At 38.9% G+C, this 17,079-nt stretch overlaps 1 protein-coding gene across 4 annotated transcripts in view; it reads right to left on the minus strand.

Moving 5' to 3' along the window:
- Positions 1-17,079, minus strand: part of GRIN2A (glutamate ionotropic receptor NMDA type subunit 2A) — a 161,392-nt gene that overhangs the window by 63,348 nt on the left and 80,965 nt on the right. For all 4 annotated transcript variants that reach the window (XM_027885848.1, XM_027885847.1, XM_027885846.1 and 1 more), the window contains exon 4: positions 5,359-5,951. In XM_027885848.1, coding sequence (XP_027741649.1) covers positions 5,359-5,951 — 593 coding nt within the window. The remainder of the gene's footprint in view (positions 1-5,358; positions 5,952-17,079) is intronic.

Here is a 17,079-nt window from a genome sequence, read left to right on the forward strand (position 1 = left end):
TTTAGTGAGTTCATGTTATTAGTAGCGATAACATTTCATAAAAAGCACTACTGTGGCTGCATTTTGCTGCACCACCTCAGCAGCCTCCCAGACTCTTCCCCGTGAAGCGTGTCTGGCTTCCCACAAGGGGATGGTGTCTGCAGCAGCTACGTCTCCAAGAAGGTTCACTCATCTTTTGAATTTTGATCCCTGCTTTCAGCTCTGAAGGCTGGCCCTGCTCAGCTCCCAGAGACCACACTTGTTCTCTTGTTTTAAATTATTTTAATTAACACAATAAGGGGATAACGTTCTAGAAGTCCCTAATCAAGCAACTGCTTGGTACCTTCTGCTTCCCAAGCTGACCCAACCAGGGTGAAAATTTTAATACAGATTTTCAGTAAATTCTTGAAACACTCTGTCAGTAAATCAGCACTGTGTCAGGGTCTCTTGAGCACAAAGTTTTGCTCCACAACCCCTCTTTTGTTGCCAGTGAAGTTTAGTTTTACTTTTGGACAAATATGACAAGAGTTTCATCCATTCAGTTCCTGCTGTATTATGCAACTAGATGGAAAATGCTGTCTGACTGTAGAAGAGGGTAGTTACAGCACATGAATTCAAAGAAGGGCAAATATCTGGTTGTTAAGGTTTAAGACCTGCTCATCAGCAGTAAATTAGACTTTGTGCATCCCTGGGTACCAATCCAATTGGTACAATCAACTGGGTCTCCTGATCAGAAAGAAACCCCACACGAATGAAGGAGCAAAGTGGGATCCTGCTACCAAAAAGTGAATTACTAAATTGAAAGTATGCTTAAATTAGCTGTTTCCCTCCATGACACTTAAGCCAGATCATAACCCTGTATAAAATGCACTCCCATGATCACCCACTGGCTCCAGTAAAACCTCAGTGGGATCACAAAATGGGAAAGACAAACAAAATATCCCAGACAGTCTTAAGTGGAAATAAATAACGTGTTTTTCTGCACAGCAAATACACTACTGTTAAAAAAGCATTTTTCTTCATATATAATTCAATATTTACACACCCTCAATCATACAATAAAAAAGATGATACTTATTTTCCCAAGTCCTCTGACTGAAATGAACAAATCCTCTATAAATTGGCTGTTGATCTGTATGCAGGCAAAGATTAAATAGATTTGCTGGATTATTCATCAAACCATTGTGTCCATTTGATCCCTGACTTTGCTCAAAAGAGGCAAATTTATCTGTCATGCCAAAAGCTGGAATCAAAATATTGAACTTGATGGATGACTGTCAGGACTAGAGGGGCAGCAAAGCCCTCTGGAGAGAAAGCTGCTGTAGCTGCGCTGAGCCCTAAGAGCAGCACAACAGCAAGGACAAGGAAATGAACCACAGGGTTGTCCACGGAATTGTGCAATGCTGGGCATTGCTCTGGCATTTCAATACACTCTCCCCACAGAGTCCCTCAGTTTTTAAAGCAGGGTCACTCAGAGCAGGACCAGCTAAGCTGTTGAACCCATCCCTTTGGACTTCCCATCGCTGCTGCTCCCCGGCTCGGTGATGGCAAATAAAGCAAATGTGCTTGGGAAGGGCAGGATGTGACAGCCTGCCCAGAGGACTTTGGCCAGGTTTCCAGACCTACACCTTCACTGCTGGAAGATGGGCCTCCAAATCCTGCCTATTATTTGGCTGTATTTTGGAACTGAATGTAAATAAACATAAGCACCAGGTGGTAAACAATTGACTGACTACTTATGGACAGACATCTTTCTGCTTTTCAGGATAGTGGCAACAGAGCAACAGCTTTGCCGTCCTCATCCATCCCTACAGGGATCGGTGTGGTTGGAAATGTCGCTGTGAAATGAATCTCCCGGGGTCATGACTTTTATACACACCCTGAGCACTCATCTAAACAAAGCAGCAGCATTTCAATTCACAAAGCAGCAGCGTTTTCAGTGATGACAGGCAGGGTTATTGTGTTTTGCTGTTTGTTTGCTTGCCTGTTTTCCTGTTTGGTTTTGGTTGTTGTTTGTTTGTTGTTGTTTGTTTGGTTTTTTTTGAGAAAGAGCAAGCATTTGTTCAGCTGACATGGCATTAATGAGGTGCTAATTCTATTTATCCTGCTGCTCCAGTATTTCACACAATAGTGGTTTTCTGCCTTGGGAGATCTGGGTCTTACACAGATAGGAAGAGATGAACTGAATCAATACAGATAGAAATACACATATATATCCATGTTTTTAATGCATTGAAAATGAGCCCTGTATTTTATTATAAATCCTTTATTCAGAGGGAAAAATAGTTTTCCCATGTGTATCAGAAATGAACACTGATCAAATCATTGCAAAAACTAAAGCAAACCTGATTTTCTTCTGGACCTAGAAAGCCAATAAAAGTATCTCAGAACTGCAGTGGCAGAGGAAAGATAAATTGTGTGCTTCAAAACAAATATATCTTCAAACCAATTTAATACTCAAAGGATTTGAGAAAGAGGGAGGAGGAGCTTTCACTTCATGGCTTTCTTCTCATAGAATTTCCTCATAAATGGAGATGAAAATTGCTATCTAGATGTGGGAAGTCGCACATAAAGCATTACCAATTTCCATTTACAAGCAAATTAGCAATTATGGCATCGTCTTAAAATACTATACTGGGTTTAAAGCTGAATTAGACAGTCATTACAAAGGAGGAGTCAAAAAATTCTTGTTTTTTGCTCCCTTGTTCAGGTTTCTCTGCTCAGGCATCACCTTACACAGCCTCTTCCCTGCTTTCTGAGTTCTCCGCTTCTGAGCTTGCAAGCTGTGTCCTCTCACTCAACCCTACTTCTCCAGCACTGATTTTCTGCATGAACAGGGAAGCACAGCACAGCAGATCCCTGCTCCATAAGCTCTTTCCAATTACTTTAGCCCTTTCCATTGTGAGGATGCTCAAAAATCCTTTGTTCAAGTCAGCTTCTTAATACAGTACATACACACTTGCAGTTTAGAATACAAAGCTGCACTATCTGTGACCTGAAACTGTGAAGATTTCACTTCAGAATAAAACCTCAATTGAGGCATTGATTTGTCATGTAAAGAAGAAACCTACAGTTTAGTGATGGGGATGAGAAAGTACAATGAATTTATGTAATTCACCTTGGCATGGAGAGACTGGTCAGCTCCCAGAGATTACTGCCTTTCTTGCAGATTATATGTGACAAGAATAGTCTTGGGAAGTTATTACATAAGAAGTACTATTTAAAGTTTATTCATTTTAGTGTAATTCTGACATTTCTAGATTAGAAAAGCCTTCTTGTTCTTGTGGTGTTGGAGAAGCTCAAAGAATCTCCAGTACTGAAAATCTATTCTTGATTCATAGCTCAGTTTTTCACACTGGGAAGTGACTTGATTAACCAGAGTGCACTACTTCTCCTATTAATAATTTCTATGTGCATCATGCACTGCACACTGCAGAATCTCCTGGTGAAGTCTGATCTCACTGCCCTAACACTCACAAACCCTGTTCTTGTAGTCATGCAGATTTAATCACAGAGTCACAGAATATGTGAGCTGGAAGGAACCATCAAGGATCAACCAGTCCAGCTCCTGGCCCTGCACAGGACACCCCAAGAGTCACACCATGTACCCAAGAGTAATGTCCAAATGCTTAAGGAGAAAATAAAGACTGTTTGAAGAAAGACAGCTTGTGCTGAGTACTAAATACCTCATTCAAATCTCCACTGGTGTATCACCCAGACAATGGGGTAGGAGCCTTTTCCAAAACAGGTTCAAGCTTTTGTGCCCCTTCCAACAGAGCCACGGTATTTTAAACACCAACACTTCTGATGACAGAACACAGTATAACTTTCCCAGAAACTGGAGTTCAATTATTAATAGCAGACTTCCTTGTTTATAGATCAGATCCCAGTGTTAAAGCCCCGAATTTGGTTGAGAGGATGCCATGAGCTTTCACTGTCACCTGGCAGTGCCAGCACATGCACTGAGAGCCACCCTTGGATGCTCTCAGGCTGGGTGCAGGTTGAACACTCATGTGCAGTGCCTCCCAGCTGCTCTGCCCCGACGTGAGGGACACTGCCTTGGCTTTCCCAGAGCCACCCCAGTGCTGTCTCCTGCCACTTCCAAGGGCAAATGGGGCAGCAGGAAAACAATCACAAGTTTTCTGCAATGCCTCTGGTGAATCTGCAGTTTTGGAGGCAGAGGCTAACAAATAGAACAGGGAACACAAAAAAACCTAAAGGCAAGTTCTCTTTAAGGATAACTGTACAACTATTAAAAATACATGTATGAAATGTTAAAATCCATTTACTTTGAAGAATCTGGCTTTTAAGAAAGCTTCTAAAGAATTCTGTGTACAAAGATGCTGTTTTCATGGAAAACCTCAACTGTCCCAGGAAATCATCTGGTAACCAACTCCTAACCCAAATGTGCATATACAACTCAAGATTAAAAGTGTTGCACAATCTCCTATCTGAAATCAGCACCAACTTTTCTTCCTGTGCCAATTCCATCCTGCTTTTCTGTAGAAAGCGCTTCATCTGCATTGTTTGATCAGAACAAATGTCATAAATACTGCTCAGTAACTTCCATATGAGATATTGTCAAGAGCTATTAAAAAAATATGCAAGATACCTTTTCCTTCCTCTCACAGACCAGATAAAGAAACATACTACTGTGTTATATGTAACATATATATGTTATGCAACCCTTCGGATAGAAGTAATCAGGAGCATCACATCTGAAAGGGATAATTAAAAGGAAAATGATAATAAAAAAAGGAATCCTGATTTAAACCTTGGCAGTTCTCATCTGACCAACTGTTTTGAGTTGTCTATATCGGTTTGGATCAGTGCAGATTAATTTTACAGTTATTCTAGCAGAGGTGACAAAACCAAACCCCTCACAAGTAGAAGTGACAGATTTCAGTTCTTAGGTGATAAAAACTGCCTAACTAATTTAATACTTCTATAATTTCCAGCAACATCCTCTCTAATGCTGCACATTGCTTGTCTTCTAAAATATTATTATCAGGTTCCTGCTGATGCAAGTGATTCAGGCACAGCCTCCAGAGCATTTTGGCAATTTTACCTCATAGTTATACGTACACAACAGCCCAATTTTGTTAACTCAGCTTAATACCCTCTAAGACCAATTTCTGTCATCTTCTACATTAGATTCAGAGCAGTATTTATTCTCCACAGCACATAACATCATCTCCAGGAGCACAGTTATCAGTGCAGCAAGCCCTCTTGCACCTTCTCCTGGAACATCTGAGAAATCATTGCCTAAAAAGGGCATGGTGGGATTAGCGAAAACCAAAATTCTCCTTCAGAAATCCTACAGAACAGAAAACTACCAAGGCTATGCAGGTAAGAAACCTCAAACTCAAGAAGCCTTACTTGTGCAAGGTTTGAGAGGGCCTGTCATTTTTCTCCAGTTGCCCATAGCAGCTCGTTCTGGCCTCAGGAATGAAGGAGTATTTTTCCAGCATGGCCGATGCGGCAGTGGCAATAACCCCGAGGCCATCCCGCACCCGAGCTTCTAAAGTGTAGTCCCACTCATCGTAAGCTGCTGAAATGAGTCCTGAAGGAAACTCCTTGGGAGTGATTTCTGTGTTACCGCTCACCAGGCTGGGAACTATCCAAAAGAAATCGTAGCCAGTGAGGCCCAGGGACCGAGCCTCGTCCAGAATGTAGACAGCTTCGTCCTTGGAGCAGTAGAGCAGGATGACGGACGAATGGATTTTCTTCAGCTGAATTTGAGTCTTGGCATCTCCAAAGGCGGTGTCAAGTATGATGACGTTCTGCATGTCCCAGCCCACAAAACTATTTTCCACAGTGGTCTTAATGACATTGATGAAATCTCGGTATCCAGGGAAAGTGGTGGTCACCAGAGAGAACACGTGCCAGTCATAATCCTGCATGATCTTCAGCATGATAATGGCTTCTTGCTGGATGGAAGCCCCAAACTGGAAGAACGTGGACATCACATCCTAGAACACCAAACACAGCATAAGATGAGCAATTTGGTACATGTCTGAAGGGAATAGAATCTATAATTCTTCTGCTCTCTTGTTCTACCATGGCTACCAAACTTTCATTGCATTCCAATAACTTTCTGTGACTTATCTTATTTGTATCCCTACTAAGCCACACTGATAATAAGTACTACATATTATTTCATAGTGCATAAGGACAGAGGTGTTTCTTGTTTTAACAACATCCACCAGAAATAGGCAGCACAATATATTTTGTTGGCACTAAAATTACAAACATTTCCATTTGTCTATTTTTACTAAGTTGGTGTGAGATGCACATTTATTTCTGAATTTTACATTCAACACTGACATACAATTATTAGAGTGCCAAATATACACAGGAAGCTGTGTAAGTCTTTATTTTTATTTTACTTCAGTATTTATTCCTGACCAGTGGTGACAACTTATGTGCATCATTTTCAGATACAGAAAGCATGAACTCCTGGTGAAACAAAAGCTTATGATTTAAAAATAAGATATGAATCATTCCAGGTTTTTTCTGCAGGCTTCAGAGGAAAGACACATACAGTGCATTTAATTTAAAGAGTTTTATGAACATGCTTGCAAGCTACTATCCTATTTTACACTTGCAGGGAACAGAAACAGATTAATTGACTTAAGTTTCATGGCAAGGTGGTGTTAAACACACAAATATTACTGAGAGTGGTAACTCAGTTCTGCAAGCTCTGTAAATCTATTCCAAGCAAACTGCCTATGTTTTTTTAATAGAAGATGAGGAGTGTTATTACTTTCTGAGTTTTAAGAAGCTGACACCTGGATTTTTATTGCTTGGCAGCAATAAAAGTCTTACAACTTGTGTCAGACCATAAAGACTGATATTGAAGGTACAAAATATACACTGCTGGTAGGAATGAAATTATCTGCCATGGCTTCTTTGGTACCTCAGAGATGACATTCTGAGTGCCAGTGCCAGATTTGGAGTGGGTTTGGGTTAAATATAAATGTTATAAAACTCATTTTGGAGAAGAATTGAATTAGGAATATTTGGTTTCTGAATGCTTTTAGGAGCTGTTTCCTGGTGACCTGCACTAGATACTTAAAAACAAGCAAACAAGCTTTTTATCTGGGGACATTTACAGCTAAAGAAACCCAGCACACAGAAAATCTGCTCAGAGTCAGCATTTAGTGATTTCATTACTGATTTACTATTACAAAGTAAATTAGATATCTAGAGACAATGCCATGAATCCAGCTTTGCTGCAGCTTCTAATTAAACATAAAAAATACTGTAATGCATAGTCAATCACTTAAGTTTTCTTCTCCAGCTCTTATCTAATCTAGGTTTCTATTTGTGAAATATACTGTAAAATTATTTACAGTAAATTATAGATTGGATACACCATATCCTTTAACTCTCCCCCATTTCTATATGTGGTTTATGGCTACTAATGCAGTGGAATAATTCTTTCAAACAATGCATACACCTTGGTCCTCCATGCATGACAGGGAACTTCTCCAATGAGGAAACTGAAGATGAAGTATTTGAGGGCAAAAAACAGTGAACATGGACATCTCCAAGTGTGACCTTTCCAACAAGTAAATACAGATTTTTAACCTAGAGCAGTCCTTGACATCTTCCCTGGCAGTGAACAACAGTCCTGTGCACAGCACCCTGTGCCACCATTGCAGGAGTCTGACAACAAAAGTACTAAAAATAAATCCTTTTCTTCTGTAAAAATTTTGTTAGAAAAACAGTTTATGAAAGGAGTTTTGACTAAACATTTTTGTAAAGGTCACACTCATATTTCAAGAATCCTTTTCACATAATTGTGAACGTGAAGGCCAGTCAAAACCAGGCAATTAAGATCAATTTGTCATCAGAATGGTGAAAAATAACCACTGTAATTATATGCTGAAAACCAGTTTGGGTTGAAGAAAAGTGGAGACACAAATATCACAAGTGAGATTCTCATCTGAAGAAATCCCATGTAACTGCACTGGCTTCATTTGATGCTGTTATAGAGCTGAAGACCTGACTGTGTGTGTTTACAATGGATCTGAAACAGATGGAAGATTACAAGCAAATTGCAGCCTTAGGAACTTCAGCAGATATTTAAATGCCTATAAGGAGAATATTCAAGGACATATCCATTAAACTGGTGGTAAGGAACAGGGAAGTTTTGTGAAGAAACAGCAAATAAATAAAACTGTAACAAATTCAACTATTGTATCCTTAAACATCTACAGAACTGTTCATTTTGGGATTTTTAAGCTCCACATTCTTCCCAAAAAGCATTATTATTCCTCTGCTTTATACAGACTTAAATTACATATGTGTGTAACAAAATGCTAAGTTCTACCTTTCTATATTCAGATGCAAAACAGAGTGATGTTTGTAGAAAACCAAAATTATTCAGTTATTTTCATTTACGTGTCATCTTGTCATCTATTCAGACATCCATCTAAATCATTGCTCGAGTAGGAATACAGATGTAAAATCAGAGTTGTTTGAAACGCACACCAGAAATATGTTCTTTTTCTTTCCTCAGTGTTCCCAGCTCTTGAGATTATTGGTGGAGGATGCAAGGAAGTGGTACCACTTATTGAGGGCAAGAATCATGTTACAGATGAATTCCACAGATAAATCTCAGAGCATGAAAATCGTTACACTGATATGAGCAAAAATTTAGTTACGGAAGTTGAGGAAAGGATTAAAGCTTGATTTGATTTCTCTGCTTTCACTTCTTAGTTAGATTCTACCACAGCCATGTGAACAAAAAACAGCAATGAGAAGGGAAAGGAAAGAACAAATGCAAACTTTTTGTTTCTCTTTGTCTCGCACATGAACGGTTTAAGGCAAAACATCCCCCCATATGTTTCCCACCAGAAGGATGTAATCCTTCAGTTGCTTCTTGCTCAATGTTATCCTTGAATTTTGTACACAACATAAAATTCTGGCATTACAGGAGAAGGGCACTTCAATGTTCTCACGCTTGGGCACAAAACAGAGCGGCTCTCCCTGCTGCTGTCATTTTATAGATTAATATATTAGAGTAAGTTGCTTTTTAATTAGTGTACTGAGTCTATAAATCTGCCACTGTTGTCAGAATTGCACATTTCACTTCCCTAGTTGCAACAAATTACAGGAATATTTCTCTCAAAACCTCATCCTCAGCTATTTTCATGACATCTTAGTTTCCAGGCTCTGGCTTTTCCATGAGATCAGCGGGGTATATTCACAGCTGTTGTAACAGCTGAGCTAAGCCCTGACAGGAGTTTGTGCCTACGAGGGAAAAAGCTGCAAGAGTTGGTCAGTTAAGGGAAGAAACATTTGTTAAGTAGCATACCTTTTGTTGAATGAAAATTAAATGCTAAACCAGAACAAAACAGGGGCCAACTAAGACCAAATCAATTTTCCACTTGGCAGACTTACCAAGGACTGTTATTTCACTGGTAAGACAATATTATGACAGGAAGCAAAAGCCAATATGAAACACCTTTAAAAGCAATCCAGAGGATGATTTTATTCATCTAACAACAATATTATTATGACAGGAATACAAGTAGGACTTTAAAGTTATCTTAATTGTTTCATTCTTACATACTCTATTTTCCACGGAGATCCAGCAAAAATAATTTTTCTCCTATTTGACACCATATGCTTTTCTTATAAAGATTTAAGGCACATGGTGCCAGGTCTACATTAACAGTTCAAGGTGTTTCCTGTTTAATGAATTATGGTAGTGTCGTGGTTTTATTTGGCATTTTAATAAAGACTGGGAAAAACGAAAGCCAGAGATTAGTCATGAATTTAACTGAATAATTTACATCACATCAAAAATATCCTGAAGAAAATTATTTGTACTGATTCCAACTATAGGTTAAAAAAAAAAAAAAAAAAAAAAAAAAAAAAAAAAAAAAAAAAAAAAAAAAAAAAAAAAAAAAAAAAGAAAGGTATCTTGCAATGTGTTAACATGGTAACATTTTTTCCTGGATGACTTAAAGGGATGTGTTGATCCCCTGGTAAACATGAAGTGAACTGTGTTTCTCTGTCAGGAATATCCAGGCTTCAGCCATAGGGTGTTCCTTTGTGGAAGGGTACAGACCCCTGCCCAACTTCCAGTGAATGCAAACATTGAAGTGGAGGAACTGAAAGGGAAACCTTTCCTCCCCAGACACCCTGCACATTTCCGAATTCTTAGGTTATTAAATTCCGCCTCTATTCACGAGCAGCAGAGAACACACAATTCCCAACACAAACATCTCGCTGAGGTGCCCAGGGAGAAAACTCCTCCATTATCACCATGGGAGCAATTTGGGGGAAATTATACACAATTTTATACTCTCGTACAAAGCATAGCAACACGTGAGGGTGGAAGTAATTTACTTATTTTTACCCAAAAAAAGCAGGAAACACTTGCCTGCCAAGGATTTATCACCTGCCTGGCCTCACACGTGGCAAAACTGTGTCCAAGCTGTTCCCCTGTCCAGCAACACCTGGACCCCCAGTGCCAGCCCTCCCAAGGAATGGACTTTCTGAGAGAGCAGAAGAAAAGATGGAACTTTCCCTTCTCTGTAATTTAACTGGTGCAAATGCACAGCCACCAAATGTATAAAGGTCAAGCAAAAGGACAAAACGAGGCCTTACTTTTTATTTTTAAAGTTTGCTCTAGGAGAGGAACATTGAAGTTAGAAAAGGGCAGTAGCAAGCAAGAGAGTACATTATGGCTCTCCAGCATCTGACGTCCTTTTTTATTATTTCAAGGAATAAATATCAGAGAAACATGATTTCAAAAGGTTAGCACTGGCCTAATCAAGCATGTTCTTTCCCATTTCCAGGGGGAGTCTGCAGGAATTCATTTTGCAAAGACTTCTGTATTTTCAGGTCATGGTTTTATCCTAAGAATTTTGCTAGATATTTAATATATCCATTTAGTTTTATACTACCTCGATGGCTTATACTGGCCTGCTACGAGAGCTGAAATCTGTCACTAAATCTGTACCAGAATGGCAAGAAAACAACTACAAAGAAATGAGAGCAGGGTTTCTACAGATCATTGCAGAGTCCCCTGGTTTTTGATCCTTTACAATCTTCCAGCAATAGTTGTCATGTCTAATGGAAGTAACTCAACGTGCCATCACAGTGAAACAACCTAATTATGGAAGACAACTAGTTTTGCACAGAGCTCATGAACCATTCCCTGGGCTGGAACTCACCATCTGGGTTTTCAGCACATCTGGTTTTTCATTCACAGACTGTTCAAACATTGGAAATTGTGGTGTCTCAGTCCAAGCTCCTGTTCAACCAAGACAGGCAAGTGAAAAATGCTTTTAAAGGTTGAAATGACACCAACAAGCCTGTGACCAGACTTGATAAAATCCTGGAAAGGCTCAGCAGGGATTTTGCTGTGGTCATTTGATGAAAGATTTATTGACAAGATGCCTCTTTTCTAGATAAATTTCAGATTCCACAGTTACAGAAATGTCTTGCACCGTGAATATTTTAATAATGAGGAAGGGGGAAATTGTGGTTTTATGAAAAGGCAGCATGGAGCTGGCTGTACCATAACTATTTGGACAGGTAACAGCTATTGTGCAGCTTTTGGGGCCAAAAAGAATCCCAACATATGAAGTAGAATACTGGTGTCTGCAAGGAAATATGGGGGGGGGGGGAAAAAGAGTATTTTCAGAAAAATTGTATTTGCTTTTTATGTTCAAATATTTCTTGAATATAAATCACTAACTCTTTAAGAATTGTTGGGTCATGTGGTTCCATACATCAGTGTATTATCCTAAAATATTTTTCCTTTATGGGATTTGTATGAAAGTTTTATTTCCTCTAAGTATTTCACCATGAAAATAAATATTGAAAAAGCATGTGTGTGACCTAATATATAAGGTACCAAGGAGGACAGATTTTATGCCATATATTATAGCTGGGTATCATTTCTCTTTTGCCCCTTCTCATGACTGAGATAAATGCTTTGCCATTTTTTAAATTTAGATTTTTTTTTCCCCTGGTTTATACAAGCAGTGTCCTTCTGCTTTATTCATGTAATTAGGCACCACTAAACTGATGTAGGTAAACAGTCTCTTCAAGAGCCCAAGAATACCTCATTTCCCATGGGAAAATGACTTTAAATTAGCCATGCAGCACATCTTTCACCTCAAAGAACACCTGAGTTCACATGGAGAGCTCTTGAGTCTGTCCTTTCAGTGAAACTTCTTCAAGCAGTTGTAATGAATGATGGGGAGAGCAATCAGGAAAATTAATGACTTTCCAAAGACAGGGAAGTCAACTGCTGTGAAGTTACTGGCGAAAGGAACAGGCTTTTTGCTGTGTGGAAATGTCTATCTGCCAACAATTTAAATTTGAGACACCAGAACAAAGTTTTGGTGGCAGCATTAGAAAAAAATGGGGCATTGTTCCTGCTCTCCCTGTGGCAACCTGAGAAGGTTTACAAAAAACTGATGATGACCTGTTCTGAACAGGTCACCTCCTTGGCTGAGAAAAATAAACAATGAAATGATGCTATAAAAAGAGACAGAAAGAAACCCAAACCATCCTTTTACTGCAAAACTATCAAAATGCACTTGTTGAAAGGAGGAAAGCCTAGGTGTATTTTCAGGGAAAAAAATATATATCACTTTTTAGACTTATTAAAACCTATTCACTGTGTAACAGAAATAAAAAGCATTCAGAGAGCATCAGTGAGCTTGGGAATTAGCCCAGTGAAAGGCCAAGACTCAGGAAATCCAGCAGGGTTAGACAGACATGTGAAGAAAGGAAAAGTCTAGATAACTTTGCTCTCCTAGTACTGGCAGTTCATTGTAATCCCCATAATTCACCTCTAGAAATAAAATGCCACAAAAACATAGGAAGGATGAAGGACACCAGCCAAATGAGCCACGTGGGTTTCTGGAAAATAAATAAAACTTTTGGTATATAGACTATCCATCCTCACTGTCCCACTTCTCTTATGTTCCACTGGGGCTTTATTCACCAATGTTCCCTTTGTTCCATATCAGGATTGAGACACTCTGTATTTTACTACCAAAACAACACGCTGGGCTATGGGGAACTTCTCACCTTCCTCAGCTCTGTGACTACAGAGAACTATCTATCAAATCAATTAGTTCATTTGCTTGTAACCCCATCTGCTCCCACAAGGCCATCAGGGATGAGTTTCCCTTGATTCATGGGCAATTTGTGGAACTCCAACGGATATAAAAGCCAAGCATTTAGGTTACAGTGAGTTATATTATTTCTTGGAGCAGACAGCTAGTTCTAATTATAAATTTTGAAAACAATCCTGCTGTAGCAGCCATGCTAACTCAAATCAACCTTGTATATGGGGCTTAACTGTCTAGTTTCAAAATGAGTCCCTGATAGCCAGGTTTTGGTACAGGCAGATGGATCTCTGACACAAAGGAAAATTCTAGAATTTCCAAACAACTCAAAAAAAGAAAAACCAAAATAAACAAACAAAAAAAACCCAACAGTGCTTTATCTTCCTCTTTCAATAAAAAGTGAAGCTTGCTCATCTGTATTTTTAAAATTTTTAGTAAAAAAATTTAATTTTAATAGTTGAGTCTTACATATTTCACTGCCCCAAAGGGTTATGTCATTACTCTTTAAAAAGTGCAACGGTCAGATCTTGTCTGCTTACCAGCTTTTTACAGCACCAGCCTAATTTGTTTTCTTTTCAAAGGAAGTCACCCAAATCGACTTCACTCTACAGAATGTGACAGAATCCAATTTACTTGACATGGTTTTGGGTATCTGCTAAATTGAAATATATAGGTTTGCTAATGTTCTTTCAGTTTAATAGCAATATTTTAGCTGAGTAAAGTTTGATGTGTTTACATTATTATCGCTGTGCAATCAGAAACCCTAAGTTGTTTGAATGGCTTATGGAAATTTTCAAGAATCAATGCTAGGCAATAATTCATCCCTGGGACAAATTTTCATTCCAGCTATTTGGTGTCTAACACACCAAGCATTTCATTGAATTATAGGATGAAGTCACTGTGTCATTTTGATCTATATTGTATACCCCAACCTACAGGAAAATTTGCTTAGAGCAAGGATTTGGAGTAGTTGAGGATAAGTATGATTCTCTGTTCAAATCTTCCATCTTATCTTGTACAAGTATTGCACAAGAAAATCCTGCAGGAACAAACCACTTCCAGCTCACGCACGAACAAAACTCGTGACAGGATTTTCATACAGCTTTTGCCATTAGGAGCTTTAAAACCAACACCATCCAATCTTGCTAATCCTGTAAATAGAATCTTACTTACCCACAATAGCATTTAAATATGCTATGGCCAAGGATTCAGCATTAAATCCAAAATCAGTAACAATCTATGATTTAACAGCAGCTGAATCAAGCCAAACAGGCTGTTTACTTAGAGTATGTATTGCACATGTGCATAAATGCCATCCACTATATAGAAAGATAAGCATAATTGAATACCAATAAAAATGCCTTAAGACATCATCTTCTTATCTGAAAACATTTGGCCTCAATTGAATGCTAAAACACTTCTCATTTGTGTTGAGGATGAGAAGCCAGAAAACCATTAACGAAGTCATTTCCATACATCTCCACTTAACAAGTAAAAACGAAGGTAACAAACAACCTCCTCCTCCTCCACCCCCTTTCACCAAATGGTGAGTGTAAAACATTAGGCAAATAAAAGAAATATAAAGCCAATTTAATTTTCTACTGTGTGCTTGTAACTATGTGCTTTTCCTTTATGAGCCAGAACTCTCAGACTGGCACCTCTGTGTGCCTGCTCCAGTGGCACTGGACAGAAAGGAGAATTCCAACAGCAAGAGTCTACCTGGGGAGGACAAACAGACAGATAGGAAGGGAATTTTTTGAGAGGGAGGCTGAAGAGAGTTCAAGGAGCCATTCAGAGCAGCTTTCCATGGCAACAGAGATTTATGGGATATATTTAAGAATCATAGGAAGCTGATGATGAGAGATTCAGTATTCCTGATCTTTTCAGGAAGGCTTTTTGGTTCCTCAGGTAGTTTGGGTGCTAAATAAGAAGAGCTGCAAACCTGACTCATCTGCTTTGGGAAGGCAGAGTCACAAACCCCTCAAAAATTACCCAAAGCAAACATGCTGCTCTCAAATTCTTCTAGAAGGAAGTGTTTCAATGTGTCCAGTGTGCTCCTCTGCTCTTATGGACAATCAGTGGATCTGAAGAAGAGACTTAACCAAGGGCAATTCCATTTAAGCTTATCCTTCATATTCTCCTCTTTAGGCACTACCTTTGGCCTCGGGGCAAAGCTACAGCTGCTCTTCTGCTATGCTAACAAAAATTAGATTCTTCCTCAAAGTGAGGGATCAGCCCATCAGTGAATATCCTTTCCATTGAACATTTAACAGCAGCATGTCAGAAGCAAATTCAGTTACAAACTTTCTGATTTGTGATCTACATCAGTACTTGCATATCACTCTGCTCAAGAGGAGAGGGCAACTAACTGCTTGTCTTAGAATTAATCCTACTGATAAGAAGGTGGTGCAAAATACACCACCAACGAACGATATTTCACTGGTACTCATTGCAGAGCTTTGTGTAACCCCATTTGTGTTATAGTAGCTACAAAGACTCCAGTGCTCAGAGCTCCAGCATCCATACCAGAAGGAACAAAGTGGAATTCAGCTGCAGGCAGATCCAACAGTTTTCCCCATGCAGATAAGGACATCAGCATTGCATTCTGTGATGGATGGATGGTGAGGTAATAGAGCAGAAAAGTGCAGACAAAAAAACTCTGATGCACCTACTCATCCTGACTCTACCCACACTGTTCCACACCTTGGACTTAAATCTGCATTTTCTTTTTGGCAATCTCTTTAAGGATGCATTGACTGCTTTAGTTGCAAGAATATCACACATCAAGAGATTTGCCAAGCGTTATTCCCATGAGCAAATAATATTCCAGGCAGAAAAGCTTTACCAACATATATTCAAATTACTGAGATTTTACATGGGCAGTAAAACTATTTCTTCTTGTGAAATAGCTCAGCTTAAGCTACTTTTCCTTAGTTACACAGAGGCAAAATATCTTTAAGCATGGTTCTGATTTACAGTAAATATCAGAGAGAAAACATAAGATTAAGAAAGGAAATGTTCAAAATGCTGTTTATCTCCTTACAACGCACAGTAATTCTCTCTAGAAATTATTACAGATTTGACAGTCACACCAGATACAGTAAATACTGCAGTGCTACAGCAAATTGAGTATCTCATTTCCAGCTATAAAAAAACCCATGTTTATACAATGTTCAGTACAATGTAAAGAGAATTGAAGACATCTTCCTTAGCCTTTATAGTTTGAAGAGAAAGACAAGGTAATCCTTGTACTGAGCACAAATAAGTAACAAAACTTATTATATGGGCTGATGTTTTTAATGCAGAAATTTTTGTTCGTTGCATTTGACAATACAATGCAAATGGTGTTTGCCTACATAGGCACAGCACCACATGGATCAATTATTTCCATAGATTCCTCTGAAAATATGAAATTAAACTTCAGATTAATAGGTTTCTTCAATTATCCATAATGCAACTAAATTGTGCCATCTCATCTAAGTTCAATGGAAGCTCAGGGTGCTGCTCAACAGCCTCCAAAGGTGGGTAGATTTATGCAAAAAGGAGCATCTGCACAAATGTGAGATTTTGGCCATGCCCGTTTTATTTTTGCTACTCTGTGTGTCCTCAGAAAAGAGTTTCATACTCAGTTAACTGAAAGAGATTGTCTACAAATATGAAGTGGGGATACCTGCTCATTTTCATTAACAGAACCTTGCATCCAACTGATTTAGATGCCAATCCTTTGGGTTCCTTTGAAAAAGAAAAAAGCCTTTTGTGGAAGGTGGCTAACAAACAAAACACCTGTTCTTACAAGTTGTTAAGTGCTTTTGGTTCCACACATAAAAGATGTTACATTCCAGGGACCTTATGTAACAAAGCTTGTTAAGAAATCTGAGGTTGCAGCTTAGATTTTTGAGCAACAGGCACAAAGGAATGTGCTTTCCCTTAAACTAGTGTATCTTGATTTGTCTGTGTCCCCCAGTGCCACACTCTAGAACAGTAAGGTTAA

This window comes from Empidonax traillii, unplaced genomic scaffold (assembly GCF_003031625.1).
Source record: "Empidonax traillii isolate 1590-97213 ecotype Southwest subspecies unplaced genomic scaffold, ASM303162v1 scaffold173:size850371, whole genome shotgun sequence".
NCBI lineage: Eukaryota > Metazoa > Chordata > Aves > Passeriformes > Tyrannidae > Empidonax > Empidonax traillii.